The 22,475-nt window shown below is 42.1% G+C and overlaps 1 protein-coding gene across 12 annotated transcripts in view; it reads left to right on the top strand.

Annotated features, from left to right (window-relative positions):
• Positions 1-22,475, top strand: part of PPP3CB (protein phosphatase 3 catalytic subunit beta) — a 133,071-nt gene that overhangs the window by 49,668 nt on the left and 60,928 nt on the right. For 8 of the 12 annotated variants that reach the window (XR_008445608.1, XR_008445607.1, XM_054033797.1 and 5 more), the window contains 4 exons: positions 3,439-3,564; positions 17,135-17,212; positions 20,103-20,187; positions 21,078-21,175. Coding sequence is in view for 10 of the 12 variants with exons in the window: in XM_054033797.1 (XP_053889772.1) it covers positions 3,439-3,564; positions 17,135-17,212; positions 20,103-20,187; positions 21,078-21,175 (387 nt within the window). In the remaining 2 variants the exon portion in view is untranslated. Of the gene's footprint in view, positions 1-3,438; positions 3,565-17,134; positions 17,213-20,102; positions 20,188-21,077; positions 21,887-22,475 lie in introns of those variants that run through there. The other 4 variants (XM_054033794.1, XM_054033792.1, XM_054033789.1 and 1 more) reach the window with 2 other exon arrangements.

Here is a 22,475-nt window from a genome sequence, read left to right as displayed (position 1 = left end):
TGTGGTAGGACACGCAAGACTATATGTGCGCTGCCTATAGAGCTGATTGAACTCAATATACATACCCAGCAAGCACAGCCTCCATAAATGACTAACAGTACCGCCAAAAGTCTTGGACTCGCTACACTGGCGGACAAGGTTAGAAAATGTATGTGTGGGCATCCCTTCCAGTAGAACAATAATAATTATCACAGATACATCCCTGATAGGCTGGGGCTCCCACGTGAACCAACACACAGTTCAAGGCAAATGGTCTGCTGAGGAGACCCACTTACACATCAATCTACTCGAGCTATGCGCGGTACACAATGCCTGCAGACATTTCCTGTCACTGATAAAGAACAAATCAGTTTGCATAATGACTGACAACATTGCCTGCATGTTTTACATCAATTGCCAAGGAAGAGCCCGACCACACTCACTATGCACCGAAGCCATGAAACTGTGGAACTGGTGCATTCACTACAAAATAAAGATCTTAACCTCCTACCTTCCAGAATTCGACAGCAGACATGTCTCATGGGAGCATGAATGGGAAATGAACAATGTAGTCCTGCAGTCCGTATTCCAATGATGGGGACCTCCCCCCATCGACTTGTTTGCATCCCCAACAAACCACAAATGCCCATTATTCTGCTCGAGAGCAGAGATGGGATCCCAATCACTGGGCGATGCCTTCCTCATCCCATGGGATGCAACACTCATGTACGTATTCCCACCGATCCCTTTGATCCCACAAGTAATACACAAGATATGAATACAAAAGGCTACAGACACCCGAATAGTCCCGACATGGGCCAGACAGGCCATGTTCTTATCCTTACCCGATGCACATGGCGATATGCGCCCCATGAGTGCTCCCTCTTCGGCTGGACCTTCTGTCACAGAACAACAGTTACACTCTTCACCCAAATCTGGAGAAACTCCATCTGAAAGCATGGCTCCTGCATGGTTCCATTATGGTGAGTTAGCCTGTTTGGAACAAGTCAAACACATATTACTAAACAGCAGGAGATCAACCATGCCATAAAACTTACCCTTAAAAATGGAAAAGATTCTCCTCATGATGTCAAGAAAAACAGTTGACTGCCACTACAAACCACTATTGCTGGTGCTGAACTACATATTGGAGTTGAAACGCTCAGGTCTTCCAACAAACTCGATCAAAGTGCATCTCATGGTCATTACAGCGTTCAATCATGGAATTGAAGGGACCTTGCTATTCGCGCATCCAAGTACTAAACGCTTTCTCACCGGTCTACAGAACATTTACCCAGAGGTTCGCCAACCCACTCCGGCATGGGATCTAAAGTTGGTATTGAAATGCATCAACAGACCACCATTTGAACTTTTAGCCACCTGTTCCTTACTGCATCTGTCCATGGAAAGTGGTGGCATTTTTTGGTCGCTGTCACTTACGCCAGACGAGTAAGTGAGATGGGGCCTTTTTGGCCGATCCTCCCTACACAATATTCTTCAAGGACCAGGTCACGTTATGACCCCACCCAAAGTTCCTACCGAAAATATCATCACCCTTTCGTATAAACCAACCAATTCACCTTCCCAATTCACCTTAAACCACACGGGAATCTAAACGAAACCATTGTGCATATATTAGGTGTTAGACACGCATAAGGCTTCATTCTATCTAATTAGAATGCTTTCTGAAAGTCCCCGAGACTTTGTGTCCATGACCGAACATTCAAAAATAAGTGCTATCCATTCAGAGATTATCTAAGTGGATCTCCACCTGTATTCAACAGTTACCCAAACACACAATACAGAACCTCCTGAGGACATCAGATCCCATTCCACACGCGCTCTATCGACCTCAATAGCATTTCTAAACAATGTGCCTATAATAGACATATGTAGAGTGGCTACTTGGGCCTCTGTCCATACATTTACTGATCATTATGCAATCATTCAAGGCCCGATGCCATAATTGGCCTAACTGTACTCGCCTCTACAATGCAAGCAAACCCAAAGTCCCTCCTAACCTCTGAGGGGCACTGCTCTACAGTCACCTGAAGTGGAGCATCACTCAAAGAAGAGAGGGGTACTCACCTTGTTCAGTAACTGAGGTTCTTCGAGATGTGTTCCCCTGTGGGTGCTTCACTACCCATCCTCCTCCCCTCTACTTTGGAGTTGGCAGTAAGGACTTTACGGTAGAGAAGGAACTGGAGGGATCGGGCTGTGCGCATGCTAGATGAAGCACCAACGGCACTGCAAGACATCTACTGCGCACGTATGACCTGCATGGACACTGCTACTGTAAATCTCTATGAAAATAGCGTAGCTGAAATCGACTTATCTTAGATTGAATTAAAATTACGTACTTTGCGTCCTTGCGGCGCTGGATCAAAGGCCGCGGCTCCCCCGTCGACTTTGCTTCCGCCTCTCACACTGCTGGAGTTCAGCAGTCGACGGGAGAGCGATCAGGGATCGATTTATCGCGTCTACACTACACAAGATAAATAGATCCCGGATAGATTGAGATCGCCGGGTAGTGTAGACGTACCCTGATACTTGAAATGGAGCACCCACAGGGGGACACATCTTGAAGAACCTCATTTAATGTATAAGGTGAGTAACCCTCTCATACAGATTGTTACACCCACTGAGTGCTTTCCAAACGGGCTGGGTTGCTCTGTGCTCTGAGCAGTTCACAATCTAAAATACAAGCTGAGAAATAGAGGTTAGGGGCCGAGGAACAGTAGTAGACAATTTATATACAAGTCAGCTCAATTCGTGGCAAGCCACGCTGCAGAAGTAAGCTTTTAAATGTGGGCAGGGAAGAGACCATGCAGATGAGCTGTGGGATGTAGTACCGTACATGGGCGGCTGTGTGGAAGGAGGCATGGAAATGTTTGTGGGAGAAGCTAAAACAGCGGGACAAAGTTGGAGGCAGGTGGAGAGCAGCCTGTGGTTTGGCAAGGCATTGTAAGTAAGGAGGGGACAGAGTTAGGCAAAGCTTTGAAGGTGATGAAAAGAAACTGAAATTTGATTGTGAATGTGTAGCCAGTAGTCCGTTGATTAAAATATGGGATAATAAAAAATCCGGAGCCAGTTATACTGTTGTTTTGAGTTGGATGTTTGTGACAATACCTGCAATGGCACTTTTAGTAGTTTTTCCTCTCTGTGTTAGTATTATTAAGTTAAGTTTCAGTGCAATTTTGTATTTTCCTTAAAATGTACCTTTTTAAAATTGCAACATAAAGTGATTTTTCATATAACAAAGCTCTCTGCTAGAAATATGTTCCATTATAATCATGAGTAAAGGATCATAGAGTGTCTCTTGCATATATTTTTACATAAGGTGTAATATAACTGTAAATGTGGGAAAAGATAATTGAATCTTCCTGATGATTTTGTTTTTATTATACTTAGTGCTAAGGATAAAAATTCTTGCCTTAATTTCTAAATGTTGTTTTGCAGCTGCTGTGTTAAAATATGAAAATAATGTGATGAATATTCGACAGTTCAATTGTTCTCCGCATCCTTATTGGTTACCAAATTTTATGGATGTCTTTACGTGGTCATTGCCATTTGTTGGAGAAAAAGGTAGAAACTATGCTGTACAAGCAAACTGTATTTGTGTTTTGTGTGGATGTTGCAGGTTTATATTTACATGAGAGAAATTAAGTGTATGATTTCTCTTAAGGGACTATGTTAATCATTGCCACCTACTCCTTTGTTTGTCTCAATAGGGTGCAGACTTGTGAACACTTGTCCCAAAAGACCTTTTGCAAGGTTGTGTAACTCCCCATGTGGAAGTGCTGTAACATGTCCATGAAGGATGGTAATCTGGGACATGAGGTAGTCTACAGCTATTGGTTCTCTGTTCCCCCTGCTTTTGTCTGAGGTAGCTTGATTTTTGTCTGACGGAGCAGAGGAGGGAATGGAGAGGTTTAGAAGAGATGAAGGCGCTTGTCTGCATAGTTTAATGAAAATCCCCTTCCTTCTGAAGTATATCTCTGAATCAACACACAATTTCAATAAAACTGTTTCCACTCTACAGAATAATGTTACACTTTCTTAATCTTAATGATGCAGAATTCTTAAATATTGTCTAGTTATGATGGATGTTCTTTTAACATTCTACAATGCCCAGAAGATTTACCTTTGATGAAGGGCAATTTATATATAATTGTTCTCCTAAAATACAATTTAATAGATATCCCCGTTCTACCCCCTCCCTCCAGAGATGGTAATTTTAAATTTAGGACAATTGGGCTCCAGGTAGGTTTAAATAAAAAGCAAAGCAGTCGTGGTTGGACATTAGGTTGTCCTATTTAAAGTCCCACCGATATATGCTATAGTTGGTGAAGGGGTTGTAGAAAGCTCTTCAAATGTATCTGAAAAGTACTCTTGAGACCAGTTGCATAAATACAGGTTTGGGTTAATATTACCTTCTGAGAGAAATTACAATCAGATGGTTTAGGCTTTTTTTTAATATGCTCAGTGTATGTAACAAATTACTTTATGGATTTCAAATAAAAGAATGAATAAGAGTTGGAAAGAGTTTTCTGTTCATATGTAACTACCTGATGAAATCTAAATGTCAAGACTCATCAGTTTATATAGTGATCTTTTGGACATTTAATTGATTATTAAGTACAATAAATGTATAATTCTTATTTATAGTTTGTAGGACATGTAGGTGGTGGCAGCTGCTCATGAAAATGTGGATTATTTTTAATCTTTCAGTGTTTATTTGGGATATTACTTGATTTTGCTTACTTGAGAGGCTGGTAATTAGATAAGCTTGCTGTTAAACGAGAATTTTTTTGTTCAGCCAGCATATGCTCACTGCTGCAACCACAGTGCAAGTTAGTAAAGGCCTTTGTATTTTCTTTCTGTTGGCTTTCAGAAATGCACACACTTTGACATTTTAACCAAAGGTTAAATCTGGCTTTGCCAATTGAAAGAAATTTACAGCAACATCCATTTTAAATTATCATAGGGTTTGTGAAAAAACAAAAGCATGGTCCATTGCCTTTCTATTCAGGTAGATACATTTTGTGTACTTGTAAAATTGAGTTTCATTCAGACCATAATTAAAGTTGAGAAAATGCCAAAATATAAATTATCCCCATTTTACTGTTGACTGATCATTCTGAATTCTTGATATAGAAAAAAACTGTTTAAAGAAGCATTTTTAATTTAAAATCCTTTTAAATATTACATTTAAGAAGCCATATACTTGGTTTTGGCTGGCTGATATTGCTTTTGGGGCTGTCCATTCTTCAGTCAGGAGACCCAAATCAGGATCACTTTTGGGGTTCTTGCCCACAGGCTTTGTTACCCAGGGTTTTCAAAACCCAGAGCAGTGATAACTGTTTCTTTCCAGGCAGCGTAAGGAATAAATCAGTGGGGACACAGCTCCTCCATCTGATAAATGATTGATACAAACAAGAGTACTTTTATCTAAAACTACTCATTATTAGATCTCAAGCCACACACACACAGGGTATGTCTACACTACGAAATTAGTTTGAATTTATAGAAGCCGGTTTTATAGAAATCGGTTGTATACAGCCGATTGTGTGTTTCCCCCCACATAAAATGCTCTAAGTGCTCTAGTCGGCGGACCACGTCCACAGTACCGAGGCTAGTGTCGACTTCCGGAGCATTGCACTATGGGTAGCTATCCCACAGTTCCTGCAGTCTCCGCCGCCCATTATTCTGGGTTGAGATCCCAATGCCCGGATGATGCAAAACAGTGTCACGGGAGGTTCTGGGTACATGTCGTCAGGCCCCTCCCCCTCCGTCACAGCAACGGCAGACAATAGATTCGCGCCTTTTTACCTGGGTTATCTGTGCAGACAACATACCACGGCAAGCATGGAGCCCGCTCAACTCCCCGTCACCATATGTCATCTGGGTGCCGGCAGACGTGGGACTGAATTGCTACACAGCAGCAGCAGCTAACTGCCTTTTGGCGGTAGACGGTGCAGTAGACTGGTAGCCTTCATCGGCGATCTGGGTGCTGGCAGCCGTGGGGCTGGCAGCTGTAGGGCTGCATTGCACCAGCCCCTTGCCTTTTGGCAGTAGATGGTGTATTACGACTGGTAACCGTCCTATTACAAGTTGGGTCATCGCACATTAGCAGAATCTTTCCTGAGCAGCAGATTGTGCAATAGGCCTGAAGGCCATCGTAATACACTAACTGCCAAGCGCCCAGTATTTGCTGCCAAGCACCCAGAAAGATGCCGAGGGCTATCAGTCACACTGCACCGTCGTCTTAAGATGTAAAAAATAGATTTGCTTTGTATTCATTTGCTTCCCCCTCCCTTCGTCAAATCAACGGCCTGCTAAACCCAGGGTTTTCAGTTTAATCTTTGGGGGGACCATTCTGTGTGACAGTTGTTTGTGTTTCTCCCTGATGCACAGCCACCGTTCTTGATTTTAATTCCCTGTACCTGTACGCCATGTCGTCACTCGGCCCGCCCTCCCTCCTTCCCCTGGTCCGTCAGATACTAGTTTCGCGCCTTTTTTCAGACCAGGCGCCATAGCTAGCACTGGGATCATGGAGCCCGCTCAGATCACCGCGGCAATTATGAGCACTATGAACACCACGCGCATTGTCCTGGAGTATATGCAGAGCCAGGACATGCCAAGGCGAAACTCAGACCAGCTGAGGAGGCGATTGCAGCGCGGCGAAGAGAGTGATGAGGAAATTGACATGGACATAGACCTCTCACAAGGCACAGGCCCCAGCAATGTGGAAATCATGGTGTCACTGGGGCAGGTTCATGGCGTGGAACGCCGATTCTGTGCCCGGGAAACAAGCACAGACTGGTGAGACCGCATCGTGCTGCAGGTGTGGGACGATTCCCAGTGGCTGCGAAACTTTCACATGCGTAAGGGCACTTTCATGGAACTTTGTGACTTGATTTCCCCTGCCCTGAAACGCCAGGATACCAGGATGAGAGCAGCCCTCACAGTTGAGAAGCGAGTGGCGATAGCCCTGTGGAAGCTTGCAACGCCAGACAGCTACTGGTCAGTCGGGAATCAATTTGGAGTGGGCAAATCTACGGTGGGGGCTGCTGTGATCCAAGTTGCCAGGGCAATGAAAGACCTGGTGATATCAAGGGTAGTGACTCTGGGCAACGTGCAGGCAATAGTGGATGGTTTTGCTGAAATGGGATTCCCAAACTGTGGTGGGGCCATAGACGGAACCCATATCCCTATCTTGGCACCGGAGCACCAAGCCACCGACTACATAAACTGCAAGGGGTACTTTTCAATGCTGCTGCAAGCCCTGGTGGATCACAAGGGACGTTTCACCAACATCAATGTGGGATGGCCAGGAAAGGTACATGATGCTTGCGTCTTCAGGAACTCTGGTCTGTTTCAAAAGCTGGAGGAAGGGACTTTCTTCCCGGACCAGAAAGTAACCGTTGGGGATGTTGAAATGCCTATCGTGATCCTTGGGGACCCAGCCTACCCCTTAATGCTATGGCTCATGAAGCCGTACATAGGCAGCCTGGACAGTAGTCAGGACCTGTTCAACTATAGGCTGAGCAAGTGCCGAATGGTGGTGGAATGTGCATTTGGATGTTTAAAAGCGCGCTGGCGCAGCTTACTGACTCACTCAGACCTCAGCAAAAAGAATATCCCCATTGTTATTGCTGCTTGCTGTGCGCTCCACAATATCTGTGAGAGTAAGGGGGAGACATTTATGGCGGGGTGGGAGGTTGAGGCAACTCGCCTGGCCGCTGATTACGCGCAGCCAGACACCAGGGCGGTTAGAGGAGCACAGCAGGGCGCGGTGCGCATCAGAGAAGCTTTGAAAACAAGTTTTGTGACTGGCCAGGCTACTGTGTGAAACCTCTGTTTGTTTCTCCTTGATGAACCCTCCAAACCCCCCCCCAAACCCGGTTCACTCTACTTCCCTGTAAACCAACCACCCCACCCCACCGTCCCCTCCCCACTTCGAGCACCGCTTGCAGAGGCAATAAAGTCATTGTTGTTTCACATTCATGCATTCTTTATTAATTCCTCACAGAAGTAGGGGGATAATTGCCAAGGTAGCCTGGAATGGGTGGGGGAGGAGGGATGGAAAAGGACACACTGCATTTTAAAACTTTAACTCTTATTGAAGGCCAGCCTTCTGATGCTTGGGCGATCATCTGGGGTGGAGTGATTGGGTGGCCGGAGGCCCCCCCACAGTGTTCTTGGGCGTCTGGGTGAGGAGGCTATGGAACTTGGGGAGGAGGGCTGTTGGTTAAACAGGGGCTGTAGCGGCGGTCTCTGCTCCTGCTGCCTTTCCTGCAGCTCAACCATACGCTGGAGCATATCAGTTTGATGCTCCAGCAGACGGAGCATTGACTCTTGCCATCTGTCTGCAAGCTGACGCCACCTATCATCTTCAGCCCGCCACTTGCTCTTTTCATCCCGCCATTCAGCCCGCCACCTCTCCCCTCGTTCATATTGTGCTTTACTCATGTATGACATTGACTGCCTCCACGCATTCTGCTGTGCTCTATCAGCGTGGGAGGACTAGTAGGGGAAGCAAAAGTGGATGGGAACCTGGGAGGCAGTGACCATGAGATGGTCGAGTTCAGGATCCTGACACAAGGAAGAAAGGAGAGCAGCAGAATACGGACCCTGGACTTCAGAAAAGCAGACTTTGACTCCCTCAGGGAACAGATGGGCAGGATCCCCTGGGAGAATAACATGAAGGGCAAAGGGGTCCAGGAGAGCTGGCTGTATTTTAAAGAATCCTTATTGAGGTTGCAGGAACAAACCATCCCGATGTGTAGAAAGAATAGTAAATATGGCAGGCGACCAGCTTGGCTAAACAGTGAAATCCTTGCTGATCTTAAACGCAAAAAAGAGGCTTATAAGGAGTGGAAGATTGGACAAATGACCAGGGAGGAGTATAAAAATATTGCTCAGGCGTGCAGGAGTGAAATCAGGAAGGCCAAATCACACTTGGAGTTGCAGTTAGCAAGAGATGTTAAGAGTAACAAGAAGGGTTTCTTCAGGTATGTTAGCAACAAGAAGAAAATCAAGGAAAGTGTGGGCCCCTTACTGAATGAGGGAGGCAACCTAGTGACCGAGGATGTGGAAAAAGCTAATGTACTCAATGATTTTTTTGCCTCTGTCTTCACGCACAAGGTCAGCTCCCAGATTGCTGCACTGGGCAGTACAGCATGGGGAGAAGGTGACCAACCCTCTGTGGAGAAAGAAGTGGTTCGGGACTATTTAGAAAAACTGGACGTGCACAAGTCCATGGGGCCGGATGCGCTGCATCCGAGGGTGCTAAAGGAGTTGGCGGGTGAGATTGCAGAGCCATTAGCCATTATTTTTGAAAACTCATGGCGATCGGGGGAGGTCCCAGATGACTGGAAAAAGGCTAATGTAGTGCCCATCTTTAAAAAAGGGAAGGAGGAGGATCCGGGGAACTACAGGCCAGTCAGCCTCACCTCAGTCCCTGGAAAAATCATGGAGCAGGTCCTCAAGGAATCAATTATGAAACATTTAGAGGAGAGGAAAGTGATCAGGAACAGTCAGCATGGATTCACGAAGGGGAAGTCGTGCCTGACTAACCTAATTGCCTTCTATGATGAGATAACTGGCTCTGTGGATGAGGGGAAAGCAGTGGATGTGTTATTTCTTGATTTTAGCAAAGCTTTTGATACTGTCTCCCACAGTATTCTTGCCACCAAGTTAAAGAAGTATGGGCTGGATGAATGGACTGTAAGGTGGATAGAAAGCTGGCTAGATCGTCGGGCTCAACGGGTAGTGATCAATGGCTCCATGTCTAGTTGGCAGCCGGTTTCAAGTGGAGTGCCCCAAGGGTCGGTCCTGGGGCCGGTTTTGTTTAATATCTTTATTAATGATCTGGAGGATGGTGTGGACTGCACTCTCAGCAAGTTTGCAGATGACACGAAACTAGGAGGCGTGGTAGATACACTAGAGGGTAGGGATCGGATATAGAGGGACCTAGACAAATTAGAGGATTGGGCAGAAAAAAACCTGATGAGGTTCAACAAGGACAAGTGCAGAGTCCTGCACTTAGGACAGAAGAATCCCATGCACTGCTACAGACTAGGGACCGAATGGCTAGGTAGCAGTTCTGCTGAAAAGGACCTAGGGGTCACAGTGGACGAGAAGCTGGATATGAGTCAACAGTGTGCTCTTGTTGCCAAGAAGGCTAACGGCATTTTGGGCTGTATAAGTAGGGGCATTGCCAGCAGATCGAGGAACGTGATCGTTCCCCTTTATTCGACATTGGTGAGGCCTCATCTGGAATACTGTGTCCAGTTTTGGTCCCCACACTACAAGAAGGATGTGGAAAAATTGGAAAGAGTCCAGCGGAGGGCAACAAAAATGATTAGGGGTCTGGAGCACATGACTTATGAGGAGAGGCTGAGAGAACTGGGATTGTTTAGTCTCCAGAAGAGAAGAATGAGGGGGGATTTGATAGCAGCCTTCAACTACCTGAAGGGGGGTTCCAAAGAGGATGGAGCTGGCTGTTCTCAGTGGTGGCAGATGACAGAACAAGGAGCAATGGTCTCAAGTTGCAGTGGGGGAGGTCCAGGTTGGATATCAGGAAAAATTATTTCACTAGGAGGGTGGTGAAACACTGGAATGGGTTACCTAGGGAGGTGGTGGAGTCTCCTTCCTTGGAGGTTTTTAAGGCCCGGCTTGACAAAGCCCTGGCTGGGATGATTTAGCTGGGAATTGGTCCTGCTTTGAGCAGGGGGTTGGACTAGATGACCTCTTGAGGTCCCTTCCAACTCTGATATTCTATGATTCTATGACATCTGGAGCTCCGTGAACATATCGTCCCGCGTCCTCCGTTTCTCTTTTTAATGTTCACTAGCTTCTGCGAAGGAGAAACATTTGCAGCTGGTGGAGGAGAAGGGAGAGGTGGTTAAAAAAGACGCATTTTAGAGAACAATGGGTACACTCTTTCATTACAAGGTCGCATTTTTCCTCTGCCTGCCGGTTTGGTATGAGAGATCACTCACGCAGTGCCCCAGGCAACATATTTCGGCTTGCAGGCAGCCATGGTAAGCCACAGTCTTTTGGCTTTTTTAACCTTCTTAACATGCGGGAAAGGTTTCAAACAGCAGCGCATTTCCCATATCAAGGATGAATTGGGTTGGCCATTTAAAATGGGTTTTCAATGTAAAAGGAGGGGCTGCGGTTTCCGGGTTAACATGCGGCACAAACCCAAGTAAACCACCCACACACACACATACACACGATTCTCTGGGATGATCACTTCACCCCTCCCCCCACCGCGTGGTTAACAGCGGGGAACATTTCTGTTCAGAAGAGCAGGAATGGGCACCTCTGAATGTCCCCCTTAATAAAATCACCCCATTTCAACCAGGTGATCGTGAATGATATCACTGTCCTGAGGATAACAAAGAGAGATAAGGAATGGATATTGTCTGCATGCCAGCAAACACCGGGACCATACGCTGCCATGCTTTGTTATGCAATGATTCCAGACTACGTGCTACTGGCCTGGCATGGTAAAGTGTCCTACCATGGCGGACGGGATAAGGCAGCCCTCCCCAGAAACCTTTTGCAAAGGCTTTGGGAGTACATGAAGGAGAGCTTTCTGGAGATGTCCCTGGAGGATTTCCGCTCCATCCCCATACACGTTAACAGACTTTTCCAGTAGATGTACTGGCCGCGATTGCCAGGGCAAATTAATCATTAAACACGCTTGCTTTTAAACCATGTGTAATATTTACAAATATTTACAAAGGTACACTCACCAGAGGTCTCCTGTGTGCCCTGAGGGTCTTGGGTGAGTTCGGGGGTTACGGGTTCCAGGTCCAGGGTCACAAACATATCCTGGCTGTTGGGGAAACCGGTTTCTCCGCTTCCTTGCTGCTGTGAGCTACCTACAGTACCTCCATCCTCATCTTCCTCGTTCCCCGAACTGTCTTCCCTGTGTGTTTCTCCATTGACGGAGTCATAGCACACGGTTGTGGTAGTGGAGGCTGCACCCCCTAGAATGGCATGCAGCTCCGCGTAGAAGCGGCAAGTTTGCGGCTCTGCCCCGGACCTTCCATTTGCTTCTCTGGCTTTGTGGTAAGCTTGCCGTAGCTCCTTAACTTTCACGCGGCACTGCTGTGTGTCCCTGTTATGGCCCCGGTCCTTCATGGCCTTGGAGACCTTTTCTAATACTTTGCCATTTCTTTTACTGCTGCGGAGTTCAGCTAGCACTGATTCATCTCCCCATATGGCGAGCAGATCCCATACCTCCCGTTCGGTCCATGCTGGAGCTCTTTTGCAATCCTGGGACTCCATCACGGTTACCTGTGCTCTCCACGCTGGGCAAACAGGAAATGAAATTCAAACGTTCGCGGGTCTTTTCCTGTCTACCTGGTCAGTGCATCTGAGTTGAGAGCGCTGTCCAGAGCGGTCACAGTGAAGTACTGTGGGATAGCTCCCAGAGGCCAATAACGTCAAATTCCGTCCACACTACCCCAATTCCGACCCGCAAAGGCCGATTTTATCGCTAATCCCCTCGTCGAAGGTGGTGTAAAGAAACCGGTTTAAAGGGCCCTTTAAGTCGAAAGAAAGGGCTTCGTTGTGTGGACGTGTCCAGGCTTAATTCGATTTAATGCTGCTAAAGTCGACCTAAACCCATAGTGTAGACCAGGCCACACACGCTGTAGCAGCTGGTTCAGAGCATACTAAACCTTTATATTTATCAAAGTCTGAGGTGGTTTTGAGGAATTAACAGTCAGGCTTCCGAGGGCCCTCCCTCCCTCCAGCTGCTGAGGAGTTTTGGTGTCCTCGGACTACTTCCAAATGAATCCTTTTGCCTAAGCTTTTATAGCTAACTTAAATAAAGCACATAACTCATAGCGACTACTAGTGGATCACCATAGTAAACCCTGATGGGTCACCAATTCTCCTAGTTTCAGCAAACTACTCATTTCTTATCAAAGTATTTCTATTCTTAACAACATTAACATTTGTCTCAGACACCTAAATCCAAGGTCGTCTGTCCAAACATTCCTTCCATTTTGATTAGCAGAACTGCAGACGTGCAGCTGCCTGGCCTTGCTCCTGGGCCTAAAATTATTCCTAGCTATGTGATGATTGATTTTCAGTTAGCCATGACTGAACACACAAAATAGCTCACTGCTGCAGTACTGTCATGTTCTGGGGTAACATGCAGGAATGTCAGATTCTGTGTTACAGCTTTGTAGAGCAGGATGTTGTAATAGTTGTGCTATTATACTTGAGCCCTGCTGCTAGTTCATCTGTTTTAATGTAACCGATGGCATTTTTTTAAAAAAAGCTAAACTCTCCCCAACCTGGATATTTCAAAGTGTTTGTGTGCTTCTAAATAATGCATAGAAAATGTCTCTCTCCCCATACATGCACTCACTTATGCATACCTCACCATTGATGTGTAAGGATATACAGAAAAAGGTATGAGAATTTAATGAGGTTTATGATAACTTAAAAAAAAATTACATGAGGAGTGGTAGTACATCTTTGTGTTGAATTGTAGAGGATTTTTGGGTCAGGGAATGTCTTTTTATAAAATGTGTAAACATTGGGCTCTCTGAATATTTTAAAAATATAATAATGGGAAACCCTGATGCGGAAAATCAAACTTTCTTTATCAGTTTTTAACTGACTCTTGCCTTAAATTATTAGCTGAGCATTTTGCATATTTAATATGCCTAAAGTAGTGTAATGATGTTTAAATTTACTTTTAAAATCTGTCAGAGGAGTTTACATGTCTCTTGTCTCACAGGAACAAAATGTGGAAATTCTGGACTATGAGTCCTTGTCATTTAAAGGACTTCTGTTGTATGAGAGTATAATATATCTTATGTTACAAAGTGCCAAGCACATTGTAGACACTTTGCAAATAACAGTAAATAATGCTGTAATTTCTCTAATACGTATTTGTTGATGTACAATTACATTGCACTCTTACTTAGGAAATATATTACTTATTTTCCTTTTATGCTGCCTTCTACATATATGTGGAAGTAATGGTTGACTATATGTGTAATTTCATATTTTACATATAATGCACATATTTAGAGCTTAAAATTCACTTTTTTAAACAGCAGTGAAACATTTATAAATATGCATTAGGGGAATATTTTTAGAGCGATTGGTAAAACTATTCAGTTCTTAAAAAGACTGACAACTTTACTTGGCATCAGAATATAACTGTTTAATTATACTTCCACAACGTGTTTCCTTTTAAAACTATTTGCATTGGCAAAAGTTAAAAATTGAAGAGACTTGTACATTTTTATACATGAAGCTATGTCCCCATACGCTTTCAGAGTGCAGGTTCAGAGCTTTGTTGTAGTGAAGTTGTGTGTGTTTGTTTTTTTAACTGGCAATAGAATGACAGATTTAAAGAAAAAATAACTACCAAGAATCTAGTGAATTGTCACACTTTGGACCAGGCTCTCTCTAAATCTCAAGGCCAGATCCTCAGTTGTGTAAATTAGCATAATGCCAGTTTGCCAATAAACTGGCTGGGCATCTGGACCTCTCTATCTTTGACCCTGATAATGTTTGTTCTCAGTTATACCACTAGTACAATTTGAGGCATATGACAAGCATTTCTCAACTCCCCCACTCACTGACTCAAGAAAGTTGGGAGGTAAGGTGTGGGAGAATAATAATTCATTGACCATTACTTTCATCTTAAATTTCTTGCAAACTGTCAAGCCATTCTGTTTACAAATATATTTGAGGAGACAAGGTGGGTGAGGTAATACCTTTTATTGGACCAACTTCTGGTGGTGAGAAAGACAAGCTTTCAAGCTACGCAGAGCTCTTCTTCAGGTCTCATTGCCTTTCCCAGAGCCTCACAGCTGATCAAACTGATAGTTTAACGTAAATAGCACAGATCTGTTTGATCTTGTACTTAGCTGTAATGCTCTGGGAAAGGCACTCAGACCTGAAGAAGAACTCTGTGTAGCTCGAAAGCTTGTCTCTCTCTCCATCAAAAGTTGGTCCAATAAAAGGCATTACCTCATCCACTTTGTCTCTCTAATATCCTGGGACTAATATGGCTACAACAACACTGCATGCAAACATGTTTGACTTTTGACAAATGAACTTTCTGTACTGTTGAGATTCTTTTAATGAGAGCACCTACTACCAGGTTAAAGATTGTGTTTTTGTTTGTTGCTCATTAGATTGTCTTGGTTGAGAAAATAAAGTTTGCAGTTGTAGAATTTGTATAAGGGGATTTCTCTTTAGGTTAGTCTACACTTCACAATGCCTTTAGAGGAGTGTACAGTCCTACATTACGTGCAGAGCTAGCATGGGTATAAATAGAAGTCTAGGCAGTGAGGCGCTGCTCAGGCAAGTAGAGTAAGGACATACCTGAATCCTGTGAGTATGAATGTACCCAGATATGTATGCTGCTCACCCAAACAGTGTGCCCCTGCTTCACCTTACACTGCTATTTTTAGCAGTGTAGTGCCTTTCTGCTAGGTCTTTTCCCATTGCAGGGTAAGACTCCAGCAGTGGGGAAAGGCTGTGGCAGCTCCCAGCTGCTGCTGCTGCCACAGCCTTTCCCCAATGCAGGGAAAGGCGCCTGGAGTGGTGAGCTACCAGAGCTGCTGCTTACTACAGGGAAAGGTTCCAGCAGTTCCCTGTGGTGGGGAAAGACTGTGGGAGCAAAGAGCTGCCAGAGATTTTCCCTGCTGCAGAGAAACATTCCAGCAGAGGGGAAAGGCTTGGGTAGGGTGACTAGATGAGGGGAAGAATGGGGGGGGAGGGTTGCCCACCAGCAAAGAAAAAAAAAAAAAAAAAAAGCCAAGTCCTGCCCCAGCTGAGCAAAAAGATTTTATCAGGACGTCTGGTCACCCTAGGTAGGGGGGAGGCAGTGGAGAAAGGCTCCAGCAACTCCTTTCTGCTGAGCCTTTCCCTGTTGTCTTCCTTCTGCCCTAGTACCTTTCACTGACGTGTAGCTACACACTGCAGTGTGGGTGCAGCCTGATTTTTGCTGCGGAATGTAGTTACACATACCCTATGCACTGCTGCTAGCATTGTGCAGTGTAGATGTAGCCTTTGTTTGCTAAGTAGTCAGCGAAGCACCACGTGAAATTATTCGATTTAGCTTGGCCCCATTAGATAGTATTGTTATAAGTGCTAGAGAGATCCCTAAGATGATTTGTCATTTTATTAATATAGGGTATTCCAAATTCATGTGAAGTGTTCCCCATATACTTTAAAGATTATTTGAAAATCTGATTTAAACTTTTTTTCTCCTCTGTGTGCCTTCACTAAATACTTTGAAAGATTCACAGTTTTCTTTTTTTTTTTTTCCTTGTCATCTGTACACTTGCATGGAATTACAACGTACCTTCCTAAAAGAGTAACCTAATTGGAGCAGATTCCCAACTTTTTACATTAAGGACACTCTTTTTGAGCACATGCAAGGGGTGGTCCATCATGCTTTTTAATAGGGCAAGGTGTTTTTGCATGTAGTGTCCATTTATTTTTCAGTTGATATAAATATTATATTGGCATTTATCCATGTCACAAATGTAAATAATATTTTTAAATATTGGGATCCATTTCCCCCACTGGTTTTCTCTCTCATCCCTTCTCTGTTGCACCATGTTATGGTTAATCGGGGAGACTGGAAAGCTCATCCTCCAAAGGCTGCATTTAGAGCCACCTTTTTTTTTTTTTTTTTTTTTAATGATACTAGCTAACTGCTCAAAATTTAGTCTGAATTGATCAGCTTTTGTACAAATACAGCTTAGAGTTTATTGGTTTTTCATCAGATTCAAGATTGCTTGTATGTAGAAATATCATTACTTATGAAAGGAGATCCTTTCTAAAAAGAACTAATTCTGGACCATGGGTGTGGGAAAAGAGGGAAGTCTGTGATGCTATTCCAGCACTCTGTCTTTGGACAGTGGTGTTACCTTAGCATCATATTTTGTTACGTTTCATTCCAGGAATATACACATTATGAAAAATGTCTCTGTCTGGGAGAGTAGATTGCTGAGCAGCTGAAAAAATACATACTGGGGTGTGAAATTTTGTCAGCCATAAGTGCAGACAATTTGTTAAACCTCACATATGAATTAATATATGTAGCAGTGTATAGTTGGTTAATTCATTTTTATTCTTTTCAACACAGTAACAGAAATGTTGGTGAATGTTCTGAGCATTTGCTCTGATGATGAATTAATGACAGAGGGAGAAGATCAATTTGACGGTAAGGTCACCTTTGTATCTAAAGTACTATATTTTCATGGAAACGTTTCTATAGTAGTGGTTGAGACTTTGACCAGTTATATTATATGTTGGAAATTTTTTTATTGTCTTTAGGGTTTTTTCTTTTCTTTAGATAGTATTTTTATATTTGTAATATAATATAATCTTGTTAAATAATATTATTTAGTGTACTGTTCAACAAAACATCTTCAAAAATTCCTAGAACTTACTTTACCCGAAGAGTACAGTTGATTTGATACACTTGGATAAACAGCAATTGTTATATACCTTTCTTGACACTTTCTCTGTTTTTTGGGGCTTCAGAATTTAATCCTTACTTATTATATTAAAAATAATAACAAAGAAATTGTACTGTAGTAAAAGCTGTATGTTCAGGTCTTGAAGGTTTTGATTATCTGTATGAGCTACCTGAACTTTCCTGGCATTTATGTTGTTGCCAGAAATGTGAAAATTAAAAATACAGCCTTAGGTCTTGAGCTTACAAACACTTAAACATACAGTGTTACTCACATGAGTAATCCTGTCGCATTTGGGGCGGGGTAGGGGTGGAATATTCATATGCTTAAGCAATTATTTCATTCTCTAAAATGACAGGGTTTCACTTAGTTTCTCCAGCAGAGACTTACTCAGCATTTATTGAGTATTCTCCCTCTTTTGGTACAGTAGTTGAACTATTTCCTAATTTTGATTGTTTTTATATTTTTATCTCATCTCCTTTAACAGTTTCTTTGCTTGGTCTATTCTATCTTCTCTTCATAAATAGATTCTCCAAATAGTTGACAAATTTTCCTTGCTTATCAGAATTGTAAAATGTATCCAACATTTTCCACTTTTTATTCAACTAATTTAAGTGTAGCAATTTTTCGTTTCCTTCACTTTTCTTTTCCAAATTCATTCTTTATTAGTACTGCCAGGTAAAATATCTTGTGGTTTTTTTTAATTTGTCTCGCTCACTTTTTTTCTCCATTGTTCACTTCTTTTTTTTCTCCACTCTCTATCTGAAGTACAATTCTCATATGGCAATAAAAAAGGTACAGACCAGACAGAATAGTAATGTTTTGAAATATGACTTCATAGATCCATAGTATGAATGTTAATAGTACAGAACACATTTATATACTGAGATATGTAGAATTTTTGTTTTACTATCAGTCTGTTAAAAATATTTATAAAGATTTGTATTTGTGTAATCAGAAGTCCTATTCCAAGACATTTGTCTTTCTGTGCATGAAAATATTTCTCCTTTCTTCCATTCCTCTTTTTTATAGAATTTCATTCTTTTATCTCTTTCTAATATTTTATCTTTGGACCTGCATGTGTAGGGAGCATTCACCTTTGTCTTGTTTTTTATAATGATTTTTATTGTAAACATTTAACTTCAAAATTGTGCATGAAATATGTTTAGAAAATGTTCCAAAATCTTGTTTATATAGTACGTTTAGCATCTTCTAATTAGTTTTAGATGGAAAAAAGTGATATGTATGCTGTGCAGTTTTACAGAGGTGTCGATATAATAGTTGAAAATGGATCTATTAACTTAACTCTATAGTAGCTAACAAACATTTTTCCAAATCCCAAACTGTAGACATTTTTGTTCAGAAATATTTTTCTGATTGTGTGATCATTTGGTCAACAAAATATTTGAGGTCTGTACAAATTCTGTCATTTGAAGGAAATATTTTTAATAATAATGAACTCCTCAGTTTCATGTGATATTTATAATGGTTATGTGAATCTCTGGGAGAATAATAATATTGCTGAATGTGTTTCAGATTAATAATTGTATTGCATTTGGAAGGTGTGGAATATATAATATGGCATTCCAAGTTCACCCTCCGCCTTTTGGCCTGCTTTGCTGGGACGCAACATATGGTTATGTCTCCATGTATCGGAGTGTGGATGGTTTCTTCCCCAGATGACTGAATATTCGGAGGAGACTTTTGAAGTGTCCATAGTTTTAATGGTGTTGATTGGTCTCTGGCTGATCTCTCCATTTGAGGGTCAGCAAGGGAAAGAAAAAATTAGCTGTGGGGCCTTCCTTCTGCCCACAGTAAACTAAACCAAAATAAATGGTAGGGATGAGGAGGGAGCTCCTGCGCTGTAGCAGATCAAAAGGAGGCAGTGATGGCCCTCCTTTTCCCACTCCAAAGCCTCTTTGGTAATTTTTGTTTGCATTTATTTCTTTCCCAGCCAGTCTGTCTCTCTCTTTTGTGGAACATGCAGCATTTATTCCAGTCCTTTGGTAATGGTAATTCCTGCAAATGATGCAACTTTACAAGCGAGAATAGATAGTCCCTAGAATTGGGAGGTAAAGGAGTCCTCACATATTCCAGCTGACTCTGCAACCGTCTGCCACTGAACTCTTTGGTTTTGTTTTGAGAAAGAGAGAGAGAGAGAGAGAGTGTGTGTGTTTTGCAAGCCTATGCAGAAAGGCTGTCTACCCTTGGTTAGTACAGTCTGTCAAAGAATCAGTACCAGAACAGTGACCTTTTGTGTCTTGTACATATCAGCTGCCGCTATGTTGTGCCGGTAGCGCTTGTAATTGATTCAGGTGTCAGTGAAGAATTTAGTAATAGAAAAGCCATGAGAATGAAACGTGATAGTTGTGAAAGTTACAATATCAGTGGTTTTGATGATGATAACTAGGTTCACTTGAGGTTTTTTTCTTTTTGTGGATGAGGCATTGGTTTTACTGGCTCCTTTAGGTGAGCAAGGCCAGTTTTATAATCAGCACACACTTAAATGTTTTGGGTGTTGGACTTCTCTTAGGAGAGTTGTTGAATTTACAAAATTGTACTGAATTAATGCATTTTTATAGAATTGTGGCCCTCTCTTCATGAGCTTGAGACCTTCTTTTATTCCATTGAAAGTAGGTACAGCTGCAGCACGAAAAGAAATAATCAGAAACAAAATACGTGCAATTGGCAAGATGGCAAGAGTCTTCTCTGTTCTGAGGTAATTACACATTTTGTCTCTCCCCAGTAACCCTGTTATATTGGAAGAGAAAAATCTAATCCAGGCCATTGGATGTGAAGTGTTCTTCATGCAGATCCATAAGCAATAGCTTAGTTAAAATTCTGGCTTCACAAGTTGTTTTAAAAGATTGCTGGTGTTGGGGTATTTGGAGAGAAAAAAATTTTATTTTGAAAGTTACCTTTGAGACCTAGAAAAAGTAGAGCATGTCTCTCTTTAATCAAACAGCTAATCACTGTGTCCTAATTACAGATGTCTGTCTGTCTGTACCTTATGAACAGATATTGAAATGACAGTTGTATAACAAAGGGGATTGGGGCTGGTTAGGAAAATGTCACAAAGCTCAGGACTATTCTGTTACAGATTTTAACACCATACACTTCTGTAGCTGCTTAGGATTCGGGCATAATCAATTTTACTCCAAAACGTGCTTTTGCCCCAAAAACAACATAGGTCAAATAGGTATTATTTTTCAAACTTGACTCCCTCCCTTCCTCCCCCCCACTTACAGAATCTGTGGGCCAGACTTTGAGCCACTTGATCACACTGATGAGCTGTTACTCTTAAGGGTAGTTTAATTAAAACCAATAAGACCACTCAAGTAAAAAAGGGGAAAGCAGTCTGACCCATAATTATTTTGCATATATATTAAGTTCTAGACAGAGGAAAAGACTAGTATCTAGCAGATAATTTCTTCCCCAGGTTGGAAAGTTTGCCAATAGTTAATCCTTTGAAGTTTGAGCTGTGTTAAATCTTGACATGGATAAAACATAGCAAAAATATATTTTTCCTTATTTTATTTAAATTCTTATTTAAGTGGCTTTATAGGTTTTTTTTTTTTTTTAAATATTATTGCTTTTCTTCCACCATAGGGAGGAGAGTGAAAGTGTGCTGACACTCAAGGGTTTGACTCCCACTGGAATGTTACCTAGTGGAGTGTTGGCCGGAGGACGACAGACTCTGCAAAGTGGTAATGATGTTATGCAACTTGCTGTGCCTCAGATGGACTGGGCCACATCTCACTCTTTTGCTAACACTACACATAATGCATGCAGGGAATTTCTAATGCTTTTCAGTTCTTGTCTTAGCGGCTGAGATAAGCATAGTGTTATATGTTAATCAGGCAATGTGAAATGGATACCTAACCAGGGTATAAAACTAAAAGCAAATATTTAGTAGTGTTAGACCAGTCTGAGCTTCCTTAATTTAAAAATTTTCAGGTGGCACAAGTGTCTCAGATGTGGGGTGACTGTATAGAGCTGATAATGGAATTTAGAGTAATTTGGTTATTACATTACAAAAAGTGCAATGTAATTCTTCATTTTTACTTGTCCACTTTTCATTTAAACAGTTTTATTACAGATATGTTACTAGTTTTAATTGGTAAATGTCAAATACTTTTTTGATGCTAGTATTAACAAACAGATGCAGGCTGCTGAGCTTCATTTTTCACTTCATTGACAGATTGAAATGTGCTGCGTTTTGTACCCTGGTAATTAATGCCAAAGTTTGTTCTCTGTTGTTTGTCAAATGTTCTATGTATAATTGACTTCCCTGAATTGTCCTTGTAATATGCTGTTTCCTTCCTCTGCAGATGTAGCTGCTTTCTTAGATCTGTTTGTCTCTCTCTAGGTATAGCTGTATGTCTGTATAAGTGTTAAAATTAAACCACTTTCCCAGATACTTGTCTGTCTCTTGATGTAGACGCAACGGTGTAGCACCTTGTTTTTGAGGCTTGCTGCATTTGCTGCTGCACATTGTCTGTGCATTTTGAAGATTAATGTAATTGAAAATATTCAGTAATTGTTATAAAATCAGTTGAGAATAAAGGGATTGAATTTAAATCTTGTAAATAAGTCAAAATCAAAGGGTGTTTATTAAGTATGAATATATTTTTGCATGAAAATAAAAAGAACTCTACACAAAATATACCTGTAATCTGATTCATTGAATATTTTTGTAAAAGTTGATTTATTTTTTGTTTAAACATGGAATCAACTTTTCAGAAGACCACTACAGATTAACTAGGCATAAGAGAAATGTTATGAAACTCTTACAAAATGTGTCAGAAGGGTGAAGTCCAAATTTATGTTCATTGTGGTGGATAATTAAAATATCAGGTTGGAAACTGGACTTCACACGTGCAGCACTCTTAAGCATAAATTACTTGAATGCATTCCAACTTTCTGTCTTGGGCATTTGTATAGTACCAAAGACTATCTGGGCACTGATTTCTAGCAGTATTGATAGATTTTGATATATAAACAAAC

The sequence above is a fragment of the Malaclemys terrapin genome, chromosome 7 (genome assembly GCF_027887155.1).
Source record: "Malaclemys terrapin pileata isolate rMalTer1 chromosome 7, rMalTer1.hap1, whole genome shotgun sequence".
Taxonomy (NCBI): Eukaryota; Metazoa; Chordata; order Testudines; family Emydidae; genus Malaclemys; species Malaclemys terrapin.
Note: the sequence above shows the minus strand (reverse complement) of the source record. Positions and strands in the feature narration are given on the sequence as shown.